At 47.3% G+C, this 13,246-nt stretch overlaps 1 protein-coding gene across 2 annotated transcripts in view; it reads right to left on the bottom strand.

Moving 5' to 3' along the window:
• LOC111970101 (FYVE, RhoGEF and PH domain-containing protein 5) overlaps positions 1–12,550 on the bottom strand; it is a 50,168-nt gene extending 37,618 nt beyond the window's left edge. For both annotated transcript variants that reach the window (XM_023996610.2, XM_023996611.2), the window contains exons 1-2: positions 12,317–12,550; positions 5,424–8,199 (exon numbers count right to left, since the gene is read on the bottom strand). In XM_023996610.2, the coding sequence (XP_023852378.1) occupies positions 5,424–8,199; positions 12,317–12,326 (2,786 nt within the window). In that variant the 5' untranslated portion in view covers positions 12,327–12,550. The remainder of the gene's footprint in view (positions 1–5,423; positions 8,200–12,316) is intronic.
• Between the last annotated feature and the right edge of the window lie 696 nt (positions 12,551–13,246).

The following is a 13,246-nucleotide window of genomic DNA, read 5'->3' as shown; positions in this document are numbered from 1 at the left end:
CCCCCCCCCCCCCTCCCCCTGCACCCCCACAGTACTGCACCCTTATTATACAGACCTCCCCAGATGATTAATTGTCAGAGCATTTTGGAGTCATCCCTCTTCCCTCCAGCCAATCAGAAACAGGATTGGGAGATACAATCTGAGTGTTCTGTGTGCTCTATGATGTGTTGCCCTCAGCATAGTAGCCACGTTTATTATTCTGGAGGTGCATGGGAGGTAATCATAAGGGTGTGTTGATACACAGGACTCTGGGAATCCTCTGAATTGGTGATGCTGTTGTGTGTTGTTGCATCATACGCATCCAAATTATGTTCAGTTCACATTAAAATTATACATTGGCACTAAGACATTTGAAATGAAATTGTTTGCAAATAAAGGTCAGAGATCCACTGCCTGTACCAACCACACGTCTTACTGTATTTTACTCTAACATTTGAACTGATATGGGTTAGACTGCACATGTTGACTGTCTTTATTGTGCATAGCAGACTATTTGGCTGTTGATCAGTTTGTAATGGTCAGAAGGATCAGACTGTAGTTTCTGCGGGAGGTTGGTCAGCAGTGGTCAGGGCTCTGTCTGTAGGTGTTGGATGGAGGTTGGCAGCATGTGTCAGGGGCTCTGTCTGTAGGGTTGGGGTAGAGGTTGCAGCAGTGGTCCGGGCTCTGTCTGTAGTGTGTTGATGGAGGTTGGTCAGCAGTGGTCGGGCTCTGTCTGTTAAGGTGTTGGGTGGAGCGTTGGTCAGCAGTGGTAGCGGGCCTGTGTGTAGGTGTTGGCATGGGAGGTGTGGTCAGCGTGGTCCGGGGCTCTGTGTGTAGGTTGTTGGAGTGGAGGTTGGTCAGCAGTGGTCAGGGCTCTTGTGTAGGTGTTTGGATGGAGGTTGGCACAGTGGCAGGGCTCTGTCTGTAGGTGTGTGGTGGAGGTTGGTCAGCAGTGTTGTCCGGGGTCTGTCTGTAGGTGTTAGGTGGAGGTTGGTCTGCAGTGGTCCGGGGCCTCTGTCTGTAGGTTTTGGGTGGAGGTGGTCAGCCACCGGTCCGGGCTCCTGTTTTTTTTCCTGGTAGTGTGGGTGGAGTTTGGTCAGCATGGTTCAGGGGCTCTGTCTGTTAGGTGTTGGGTGGAGGTTGGTCAGCAGTGTCGGGCTTGTGTATAGGTGTTGGGTGGAGTTGGTCAGGTTGGTCCGGGACTCTGTCTGGTAGGTTGTTAGGTGGAGGTTGGTCTGCAGTGGGCCGGGCTCTGTCTGTAGGGTGTTGGGTGAGGTTGGTCAGCACTGGTCCGGGTCTGTCTGTAGTGTTGGGGAGGTTGTCAGCAGTGGTCAGGGGCTCTGTGTGTAGGTGTTGGTGAGGTTGGTCGCAGTGGGCCGGGGCTCTGCCTGTAGGTGTTTGGATGGAGTTTGGTCACAGTGTCGGACTCTGGTCTGTAGGTGTGCGTGAGTTTCAGCATGTCGGCTCTGTCTGAAGGTGTTGGGGAGGTTGGTCAGCATGGTCCGGGGCTCTGTCTGTAGGTGTTTGGTTGGAGTGTTGGTCGATGCTAGCAGTGGTCAGGGGCTCTGGCTGTAGGTGTTGGTGGAGATTGGTCAGCAGGGGTCCGGGCGTCTGCTCTGTAGGTGTTGGGTGGAGGTTGGTCAGCAGTGGTCCGGGGCTCTGTCCGTAGGGGTTGGGTAGAGGTTGCGTCAGCAGTGGTCCGGGCTCTGTCTGTAGTGTTGGGTTGGAGGTTGGTCAGCAGTGGTCCGGGGCTCTGTCTGTAGGTGTTGGCGGGAGTTGGTGGCAGCAGTGGTCCGGGCTCTGTCTGTAGGTGTTGGGTGGAGGTTGGTCAGCAGTGGTCCGGGACTCTGTCTGTAGGTGTTGGGTTGGAGTTGGTCACACTGGTCCGGGCCTCTGTCGGTAGTGTTGGGCGGAGGTTGGTCAACAGTTGTCCGGGCTCTGTCTGTAGGTGTTGGGGTGGAGGTTGAGGTTGTCAGCAGTGGTCCGGACTCTGTCTGTAGGTGTTGGTTTGGAGGTTGTCAGCACTGGTCCGTGGCTCTGTCTGTAGTTGTTGGGCGGAGGTTGGTCAACAGTGGTCAGGGGCTCTGCTGTAGGTGTGGGCGGAGGTTGGTCAACAGGTCCGTGTTGTCTAGGTGGGTGGAGGTGGTCACAGTGGTCCGGGCTCTGTCTGTAGGTGTTGGTGGAGTGTCAGCAGTTCGCGGTGCTCGTTGCAGAGTTTGTTGGTCCAGCAGTGGTCCGGGACTCTGTCTGTAGGTGTTGGTGGAGGTTGGTCAGCAGTGGTCAGGGGCTCTGTCTGTAGGTGTTGGGTGGAGTTGGTCAGCAGTGGTCCGGGGCTCTGTCTGTAGGTGTTGGGTGGAGGTGGTCAGCAGTGGTCGGGGCTCTGTCTGTAGGTGTTGGGTTGAGGTTGGTCAGCAGTGGTCCGGGGCTCTTTCTGTAGGTGTTGGGCGGAGTTTGGTCAGCAGTGGTCCGGGGTCTCTGGGGCTCTGTTGTAGGTGTTGTTGGTGGTGGATGTGCTACTGGTCAGCAGTGGTCCGGGACTCTGTCTGTAGGTGTTGGGTTGGAGGTTGGTCAGCACTGGTCCGGGCCTCTGTCTGTAGTTGTTGGCGGAGGTTGGTCAACAGTGGTCCGTGGCTCTTCTTGTAGGTGTTGGGCGGAGGTGGGCAACAGTGGTCAGGGGCTCTGTCTGTAGGTGTTGGGTGGAGGTTGTCAGCAGTGCTCAGGGGCTCTGTTTGTAGGCTAGGTGTTGGCTGGAGGAAGGCCTGGGTGTGGAACCTGTGAGGTCATTGTCAGGTCATCCGTGGGAGGAATCGTACTGCCTTTGAGCGCCCACTTCCCTGTTTATGCGAAATGCCGGACAAGAGAGGGGGTGGGGACTTTACATTACATTACATTACATTTAAGTTCATTTAGCAGACGCTCTTATCCTAGAGCGACTTACAAATGGTGGTGCATTCACCTAATGATATTCCAGTGGAACAACCATTACAATAGTGATCTAACTCTGTTTAAGGGGGGGGGGGGGTTATCTTTAGGAAGGATTACTTTATCCTATCCTTAGGTTTCCTTAAAGAGGTTGGGGGTTCAGGTGTCTCCGGAAGGTGGTGATTGACTCCGCTGACCTTGGGTCGTGAGGGAGTTTGTTCCACCATTGGGTGCCAGAGCAAGCCGACAGTTTTGATGGCTGAGCGGGCAAACTGTACTTCCTCAAGAGGCTAGGGAGGGCAGCAGGCCAGAGGTGGATGAACGCAGTGCCTTGTTTGGGTGTAGGGCCTGATCAGAGCCTGAAGGTACGGAGGTGCCGTTCCCTCACAGCTCCGTAGGCAAGCACTGGTTTTGGTAGCGGATCGAGCTTTAACTGGAAGCAACAGTGGAGAGAGCGAGGAGCCGGCGGTGACGTGAGAGGAACTTGGGAAAGTTGAACACCAGACGGCTGGCGGCCGTTCTGGATGAGTGTAGGGGTTTAATTAGGCACAGCAGGGGGAGCCCAGCCAACCAGCGAGTTGCAGTATCCAGACGGGAGATTGACAAGTGCTGGATTTAGGACCTGCGCCGTGCTTCCTGCGTGAGGCAGGGTCGCTACTCTGGCGAATCGTTGTAGAGCATGAACCTACAGGAACGGTCACCGCCCTTGATGTTAGTTGAGAACCGACAGGGTGTTGTCCGATCACGCAAAGGTTTCTTAGACCTCTGGAGGAGGGAACAATGGAGTTTCAACCGTGATGCGCGAGACTCATGGAACGGGCAGTCCTCCCGGGAGGAAGAGCAGCTCCGTCTTGCCGAGTTCAGCTTGAGGTGGTGATTCCGTCATCCACACTGATATGTCTGCCCAGACATGCAACGAGATGCTGATCACCACCTGGTGTCAGAGGGGGGAAAGGGAAGATAATTGTGTGTCGTCTGCATAGCAATGATAGGAAGAGACCATAGTGTGAGGATATGACGGGGGAGGGGGGAGGGGGGGAGGGGGTAATGTCAGCCCAGCACTGGAGATCATCCCCGCAAAAACCATAACAACAGTGAAGGTGTGAGGAGAATACTCTGCATTTCACACAGTTCACTTCACTATGGACTCAGCTTGTCCAACAAAACAGAATCCCTTGTCCACTGTCCAGCCCCACCAATCATGGGACTCGTAGGTAGGGGAGCGTTGGGTAAGTTGAAAAGATAATTTCATTCAGCATCACTCCGTCAAAAGAAATATAGTATTCTTTCTAACAAATATACCTACATATATTTCAGGATGTTGTGTATCCCTGGAAAAAAATCTGAATTCATGTAAACATTACTGTTTTGAAAACATAGCTTGTCCAAAAAAAGGGTATGGGGTAAGTTAAGCAGCGGTACAGGGTAAGTTAAGCCGCCTACAAATGTCTGTACTGAACAAAATATTACCACTACCTTTTTAAAACCATGTCTATCTTTATTTCCCAAATACAATTCAACACAATCACAATAGCTTTTTTGTCTTTTAATCATTTTAAGCATCTTTTAACACAGGCTGAACATCTAACAAATACTTTGTACTTTTTTCAAACACTTTTAACATAGGCCAGTCCCTATTGTTACCTCATATCCCAGCGATAAAGCCTTGCATATTACGCCTGCGAAGAAAACACTTCAATTTTCTCAACTTGCTATTGGCTCAACCATTGGCTCAACTTACCTCAAGGCAACAAAAAAAATACCATATTAGCCCATGCTAGGTTTAGGACCTCATATTGAAGCTTAAAGAGTGATGTATAGAACAATCTTAAAATTATCAAATCAAATGTTTTTGGTCACATACACATATTTAGCAGATGTTATTGTGGGTGTAGCGAAATGCTTTAGTTCCTACAGTAGTTCCAACAGCGCAGTTGGAGCTAGGTTTAGACACAAGCATCATGAAACCTCAACACAATAAATTAATTTGACTTGGTGAAAATCTGTTTGTTTTTTTACCAAACTTGCTTACCACTGTTTCCATGTGGTTTCCTCCTTCACAGACTACATGAAATGATGACCTCTTCCAAAATATTTGGTCAAATGATACATTGTGTGTATGGTTTCCAACAAACAAGGGTGGCTCAACCTACCACTTTGGCTCAATTTACCCCACTCTCCCCTACCGTATCCCTTAGGTAGCCATCCAAGGCAGAAAAACTATGAACTGCCCAAATTAATTGTTATGTCTGTTCCTCAATGATTTATTCACTCCTACAGATGTAGTATCTTAATTTGAGCCAGTTTACTAAAGCAATAAATGTGAATTATTATGTGTATTATAATTAATGGACATTTTTGCAGAGGTTGATACATTAAGGGAAAATCAAGTCTGAACTACAAGTTTTACATTTTGCACACACACATGCATACACACACTAATAACACACACGTGCAAACTATACAACTTAAAATCCAAGTAAGTAGTAAAGTTCAAGGTATAAACAAAAATGTCCCCATACCTTTCAGGCTCCTGCTCAGACGATTGAGCATTTCTCTCAAACCCAGGGAAGCTACTCATATCTACGTAACCATCGGTGTCATTGGCAGAAGACAGCGCCCGACTCGGATGATCAAAAAACTCTGCAAAGGCCCCCGGTCGTACAGGCCTCCGAGAGGGGATCTGGATGTTCTCATAGTCGGAGTTGAGAGTCTGGGCGGGGATATTCTCGTAGTCTGATGTGTCAGCGTTGGGGAAGGAGATGGAGCGGGGTTTAGTCAGGGGGATGGGGGTGAAGGGGGCGAGAGTGCGATCCTCGAAGGACTCTACCCGGGCCACGCTGCGGTTGAGGAAAGCCACAGAACCCCTTTTTCTTTTCCCGTCCTTATAGAACAGAAAGGTGGATGGGGACTCTGGAGAGCGCTGGGGCTTACTGACTGTCCAGGACTTGAGCTGCGGGGAGCTGCCTGTGCTGCGCCTGTCTGAATCAAGGACCCTGGCAGCGCCGTGGTGGCTGGACTCAGAGGAGGACCTGGAGGAGGACACGTTGATATCCACCAGCAGCTTGCTCTCCGTCTTTCTCCTGAATTTCAACATCAGGAAGCGCTTGAAGGAGGACTTCTTCTTCTTCTGCCTGTCTGGGGAGTCTCCCTCGATGAACAGGGACGGAAAGCTTTTGGTGATGGGCTTCTTGGTGATGTAGGCCAGCTCGAAGGGAGGAGGGATGTTCACCATTGATGTAGGGGTGGACAGGCCGCTGGAGGGCAGCGGGCTTCGCTGGGAGAAGCTTCCAGAAGAGCCCGTGACACACGGCAGAGAGAGGCTGTCCTCCCTACTCTCCCCCGGGGAACCCTGGCCCTCCCTGTACACACTTAGGGGAAGGTCCCGTCTCTCCATGGAGAAGGAGCGTGGGTACAGGAGAAAGCGATGTGGTTTGGATGAGCTCTTGGCCCGGGTTGAGTTTAACATGGGGCTGCTGCTCAACGCGGGTCCCCTCCGGTCCAATCCCACCTCGCAGTAGTTCTGAACATGGAACTCTGAGCCCGCCTCCTCAGGGACCGTCTCAGGTACATAACCAGGCACTTTCCCCGACAGCGACCGGGACCTGGTGACAATGGACTTCCTGTCAAAAGGCAGGAAATTCTCCCCCTCTGAGTCCAGGCCGGCCTCTTCGTAGACATGCTCATCACTGAGGTTCTCTTCTGTGTCTGTTGTCTCATCCAGGTAGGGAATGATGTGGCCCTCTAAGTCCTCCTCATCCCTGAACACATCAGAGTCATCTGGGGAGCGCAGCTGGCTGTCAGAGAACAACAAGACCTGGGAGGTGTCTGTGTCCGCTGGCACAGAGATGGACAGCAGCCTGAAACGGGGCTGGTTGTTACTCTGGTTAAAGAAAGCCTCCACCGTCTGGAATCCAGGCATCCTTCTCTGACATGAACCTGTCATGTTCTCCCTGTCATCATTATCATCGTCATCTATCTCAACGTAGTCCTCAGAGGAGACACACTCAATCTTCCCCATGTCGTCAGAGTCATCACACAGCGAGTCATTGTCACCTATGGCTGCATACTCACTGGGTTCCATGGTCTCTGTGGTGGCCAGTGAAGATTCCTCCGGAGTGCTCTCACTCTCTGCCAATCCGTGAACTTTGCCCTCTGTGGGGCACTGCTCTGGGTTCACGATGTCCTCAGTTGATATGTAATAAGGCTCCAGGCTGGGCTCAGCTGCTTCTTCCTCTGTGTCAAAGAGTTGATTTGCTTTATGGTGGCTTTGTTGGCACTCACCTCCTTCCATTTTGTACTGAATAGTCATGGGGTCTTTGTCAATGATGGAAAATGGTTGGTACCTTTCTACTCTCTCATTTGTAGGACCAATTACATTATTTCCATCGTCCTCCTGTAGGAAATTGTGAGGACTACCAGGGTTAGGTAAGGATTCCTCTGCTTCCTCCTCATCCTCCTTGAAGGATGAATGCTCTTGGGTAACAAGGTCCTCTTTGTTGTCTTTGATGAGGAGAGCTATGGGTTCCTCAGAAAGAGATTCTGTTACTTCGTCTGCTGTGCTATCAGCTGCTTCTTTTTCTTCCTCTCTTCGGCACTCCACCTCCTGCTCCCTCTCCTCCTCTACATCCCTCTCCTCTTTCCCAGGCCCAGTTTCACAGGGGTAGCATGCTGACTCCTCCTCCTCAATGCTGGTTATGGAGAGGTCGCACACCGAGAGGCCATCTTTGTCGGCCAGCGCCTCGCCTGCATAGCTGCCCTCAGCGTAGATGTCATCATTGATGTCCGAATCGATCATCTCCACCGTATCCACTGAGTCAATTGTGAATCCAGCATTACTGACCGTCAGCATTTCCAAAGAATCCACCTCTGTTTGAACCCTGTCAGTTAACCTCCAGTCCTTCTCTTCCTCCTGCATCATCTTTTCCTCCTGTTCCCTCTGCTCTTCATACCCATTCTCATTGACCCCTGAACTGAGAGCGTCTGAGTAATACTGAGGTTCCACTGGCTCATCCTCTAGCCCCTGCTCTCCACTCAGAGAGTCCTCTGGCTCGTTCTCCTGGTCCAGCTCCTCGCCTGAGGGCAGCAGGTCCCCGTTGGCGCACCCCTCCTGGCTGTTGTTGGAGAACAGGGAAGAGTCACGCCCCTCAAGGTCATGTGGTACTTTGGGTTTGGGGGCAATGAGAGGTTTGGGGCCCCTGGCTGAGGAGCAGGGCCGGGACATGAGTGGGGATGGCAGCTTGAAGGAGAGGTAACTCATAAGCTTTGGTTTAGGAGCAAGAGGAGGCTTCTTAAAATCTGAAAACAAAACAAAAGAGATCATCATTAGCGACTTCAATCAGAAATTGAATATTCAAAACATACAGGGGAGGAATCGTGAGGTTAGCGATCTGCACAAAAAAACGATTAACTAGGAGTTCAAGGAACAATGCATATAGCGTCAGAAGAGATTTAAATGCTGTAGGCTATCTTTAAATCAACTTTCATCATACTACCTCATATCATTATGAAAAGCATAGCCTAAGTTGTTTCTAACTATCTTTGTGCTGTGATAGCCTTCAAACAGATAAGGAACCTGGGAAGGGTATTGCAAGTGGAGACTTTTCTTAGAGGGACAAAAGTTACAACACTAAAGGATTTATTAAAGGATTTCCCCCAAGTCACTTCCTGCGATTCACTGGAGAGAAGCCCCACTCAGACTGTTTTTGCTCCTTTGAAGGTGTGAGTATCAAAGGACAAAACAACAAAAGAAAACACATGACAGCACAACTGGTCAAACATGACCTCAACAGATCAATCAACTATATGATCTCCATCCTCTGAGGAAAACAGAACCCCTAGCTGGACCATGAAGAACCAATCAGATTCTCCATAAAGTTGCAATGTGACATGCATCATAGGCTGTGTTTAGACAGGCAGCCCAATTCTGATATTCTTTTCACTAATTGGTCTAATGCCATTGACAACCTTGTCATAAATCCATAATGGCATTATCAAAAGAATATCTGGTGTCAATAAAATCCTCATCACTCATGTGTTTAGATATACATATTATACTAGATATATTAGATGTACACTATATATACAAAAGTATGTGGACACCCCTTCAAATTATGGAATTTGGCTATTTGAGCCACAATGTTGCCGACAGGTGTATAAAATCGTGCACACAGCCATGCAAACTCCATAGACAAACATTGACAGTAGGAATGGCCCGTACTGAAGAGCTCAGCGACTTTCAACGTGGCACCGTCATAGGATTTCACCTTTCCAACAACTCAGTTTGTAACATTTCTGCCCAACTAGAGCTGCCCCGGTCAACTGTAAGTGCTTTTATTGTGAAGTGGAAACGTCTAGGAGCAACAACGGCTCAGCCGCGAGGTGGTAGGCCACAGAAGCTCACATAACGGGGTCGCTGAGTACTGAAGCACGTAGCGCATAAAAATGATCTGTCCTCGGTTGGAACACTCACTACCGAGTTCCAAACTGCCTCTGGAAGCAACGTAAACACAAGAACTGTCCGTTGGGAGCTTCATGAAATGGTTTTCCATGGCCGAGCAGCCGCATACAAGCCTAAGATCACCATGCGCAATGCGAAGCTCGCTGCCATTGGACTCTGGAGCAGTGGAAACGCGTTCTCTGGAGTGATGCATCACACTTCACCATCTGGCAGTCCGACAGACAAATCTGGTTTTGGCGGATACCAGGAGAACGCTACCTGCCAGAATCCATAGTGCCAACTGTAAAGTTTGGTGGAGGAGGAATAATGGTCTGGGGTTGTTTTTCATGGTTCGGGCTAGGCCCCTTAGTTCCAGTGAAGGGAATTCTTAATGCTACAGCATACAATGACATTCTAGACGATTCTGTGCTTCCAAATTTGTAGCAACAGTTTGGGGAAGGCCCTTTCCTGTTTCAGAATGACAATGCCTCCGTGCACAAAGCGAGGTTCATACAAAAAGGGTTTGTCGAGATCGGTGTGGAAGAACTTGACTGGCCTGCACAGAGACCTGACCTCAACCCCATCGAACACCTTTGGGTTGAATTGGAACACCGACTGCGAGCCAAGCCTAATTGCCCAACATCAGTGGCCAACCTCACTAATGCTCTTGTGGTGGAATGGAAGCAAGTCCCCGCAGCAATGTTCAAACATCTAGTGGAATGCCTTCCAGAAAAGTGTAGGCTGTTATAGCAGCAAATGGGGGACCAACTCCATATTAATGTCCATGATTTTGGAATGAGATGTTTGACGAGCAGATGTCCACATACTTTTGGTCATGTAGCTTATTTTTAGACCATCAACAGCAATTTTCCCTAAACACTGCATCGCAGATAACTACTGCATTGTAGTTTTTCAAAGTCTCAGATATTCACTACAGACCTAGAGACTGTTTCACACTTGGGACTTCAATGGTTGAAATAATATGATTGGAATTGCATGATCAATTCTATATCTAAGCAACAATTTGCTTTCTATTAGGCTTGCCTGAATGGCTATAGGCTATCCCAGTCTGTGGCATTATGATCCCAGGTCTTGTCAACTTCCACCAATTATTGTAGTTTGCACAAATCAGTAAGCAAATAATGTTGAGAAGACATCCAAAAGGTGTTTAAAATACATATTTTCTGGATGTTGAAAAAACATATTTTCCGGATGTTAAAATCATGTTCATTTTCGGTTATGAATGAAAGATGTCATTACAGACATTGAAAAAAAGTATAGGTATTTTTAAGAATTTTGGTTATTGATTCTATGGCCAAATATCAACAGCACATTAATTCTCAATGAAGTTAGCATTATATCACAATAATCATTTGTACATCTATTTTATATAGGAAAGAGGGCCAAACTGAAGATTGCAGCATAGAATATTTATTATTGCTCCCATCTGTCACATGCACTTAGCTTTTTCAAAAGTTTTTTTCAAAAGTTTTAAATCTGGCAGCAATGATACTTAAAGTAGTCCAATTTACAGAATAAACCAACAGACAACTTCAACGAGATTTTTTTTCTTGCTATGACTGTGATATGTTGTTGTTTATCTACATTAGTTGAATGCACTGACTGTAAGTCTGCTAAATTACCAAAATGTGAAACAAACCCGTGCACAGCATGCTGGGTGCTATTCTAATGAGCTCCGCCCCCAACAAGTACACAATTTGGTTGGCCCAAACCAGACCAGATCTGAGCGAATCATAGACATCTAGGCTATGTTTTACAAGATTGTACAGTAAGGTACAGTTCAGTACAGTAGAGCACAGTAGAGTACAGTACGGTACAGTAGTTATATTCAGAGAGTAGTATAGAGTAGAGTAAAGTAGAGTAGAGTAGAGTCGAGTAAAGTAGGGTACAATACAATACATTATACTGTACAATACTAGAGCTGGGCGGTATACCGTATTTTACTATATACAGGTATTGATGCACAGACCAGTTTGGGTTTCTACTTCACCTTCTACAGTATTTCAATGTTTGGTTTGTTAACCCTCCTATTATGTTGCTGTTCAATTTGACCCATTTCCACTTTTGAGTTACTAGTTAACCTCTCTTTATCTCCATGAAATTAAATAACTTTTCCTCATTTAGGGTCATGAACCTAACTTCAAAATGTGGACACACTGATGTGTTGTGGAATGTCTGTGTAGATTTTGTATACAAACATGATGTGGGTCATTTTACCCGGGGACTTTCATGTGTATAGGTATTTGCACAGGTCCAAAATAAACACGACTTTGATGTATTTTGTTTTGACTGGTTCTGGTTGCACTTTTATAATTATGTTTGGGTGAAAATGAGCTTTCCCAAGCTTCTCCTTCTCAGTGCGAGAGCAGCAGATCTCTGACATAGACACTCAAAAATGTTAAAAAATAGTTCTTAAATATAGAGTTTTGGAAATCAAATGTTCGTGTATTTCTTCTTTCTGAAAGGTCTGACAAGACAAAATATCGTTTTGGCTGTTTTTACATGATTCTTTGACTGTCTTGAGTGTGTTTAACCTGTGCAGGTCAATCTAACCCATACCACAATGGACATATTTTTTTCCCAGCGAAGCACAAGGGTTAAATGGGTTACACCACTCAGACGACTATGAATGTTCCAGATTTTTTTGGGGGGGGGACATGACCAAAAATCTACTTGAAATCAAGGCTGCACCAGAAAAACAAAAAAACGGTTTGGACAGGACCAATAAAATACATCCAAAAGACGTTGGCGTTGGTCCCTGCTTAGTGGGAAGTATGTCTCCCTACCTCCACACACAGTCCCTTTCCCATTTTATTTATATGGGTAGGACACATTCTTACACTCTTTTTTATAGGGACAAAACAAATCAGACAATCAGCGTTTTATTATGAACTGACCAAAACGTTGTCTAGACCTACATGATTTGTACATTTGTCCAAATTAAAGTGATCTTACCTGTGTTCATTTTCGTGAACCATCCGCGCGAAAATCCGAACCGTTTATCATTTATCAATCCTTGTGAGAAAGCAACAACTCGTACATTCCATGCAACAACACGTATCCCAAGAAACAGTAAGCAAGCTATTCAAAGACAAGCAAGGTAAAATAATAACTTTAGTTTTCTTATGTCGTTTTTATTGCGTCAAGTTACTTTCCAGCTGTAGTGGTCCTCGCCTGGTGAAGCGCGCATTGTATGTGGTGAGAGGCGCGACTAAATTGATGCACGAGGGTTTGGCGTTGGGAGCTGAGCGCGGGAGGTGCTCCCCTGGCGTTTCCTGAGGAGGAAGCGCCTTTTTTCCCTGTCGGGGACTGACTTGCCCTCAAAACAACACACATAGAGGAGGAAAAGTTGAACTTATTATTTAAATTGAGTAGCCTACTAATGAGAGCGGTTAATTTAAATAGAAAAGCATATGGCCATTGCATGAAAAGGCATACACAATGAGTATCTTTTCTTTTTGCATTCCAATTGCCAATATGGGGTAGGCTACTGTAACCCAAGGAAATTGTAAGACTCGTTGACCCAGAATGCATTGCCTTTTGGCCCTCATCAGACAGATAGCCTATGTTAGATGCATTGACAAACTGGAATTGACAACATGCATGATATAAAAACAACTGATGGATTCCATGTTGTCCAAGCTGATGAACGTTTTGTGTGTGGAAAATGGATTGTTTTCTTTTCCACATGAGGCTGTGTGACCATAGGCTCTGAGACATCCAGCTGAAAACAGAATGTGTGGGATCCCAGAGACTGCTGCCATTTGGACATTGTTTCCTGCCTATACATCTGAAGTCTGATTGGAGGACAGAAGTCTGATTGGAGGACAGCAGTCCCTTAAAACATTTCTGCATAACAGGAAATTGCTCTCCCTGTTTCCTGCA

The sequence above is a fragment of the Salvelinus sp. IW2-2015 genome, linkage group LG11 (assembly GCF_002910315.2).
Source record: "Salvelinus sp. IW2-2015 linkage group LG11, ASM291031v2, whole genome shotgun sequence".
In the NCBI taxonomy this organism is placed as follows: domain Eukaryota; kingdom Metazoa; phylum Chordata; class Actinopteri; order Salmoniformes; family Salmonidae; genus Salvelinus; species Salvelinus sp. IW2-2015.
The sequence above is the reverse complement of the archived record's forward strand: the minus strand, read 5'-3'. Positions and strand labels throughout refer to the sequence as shown.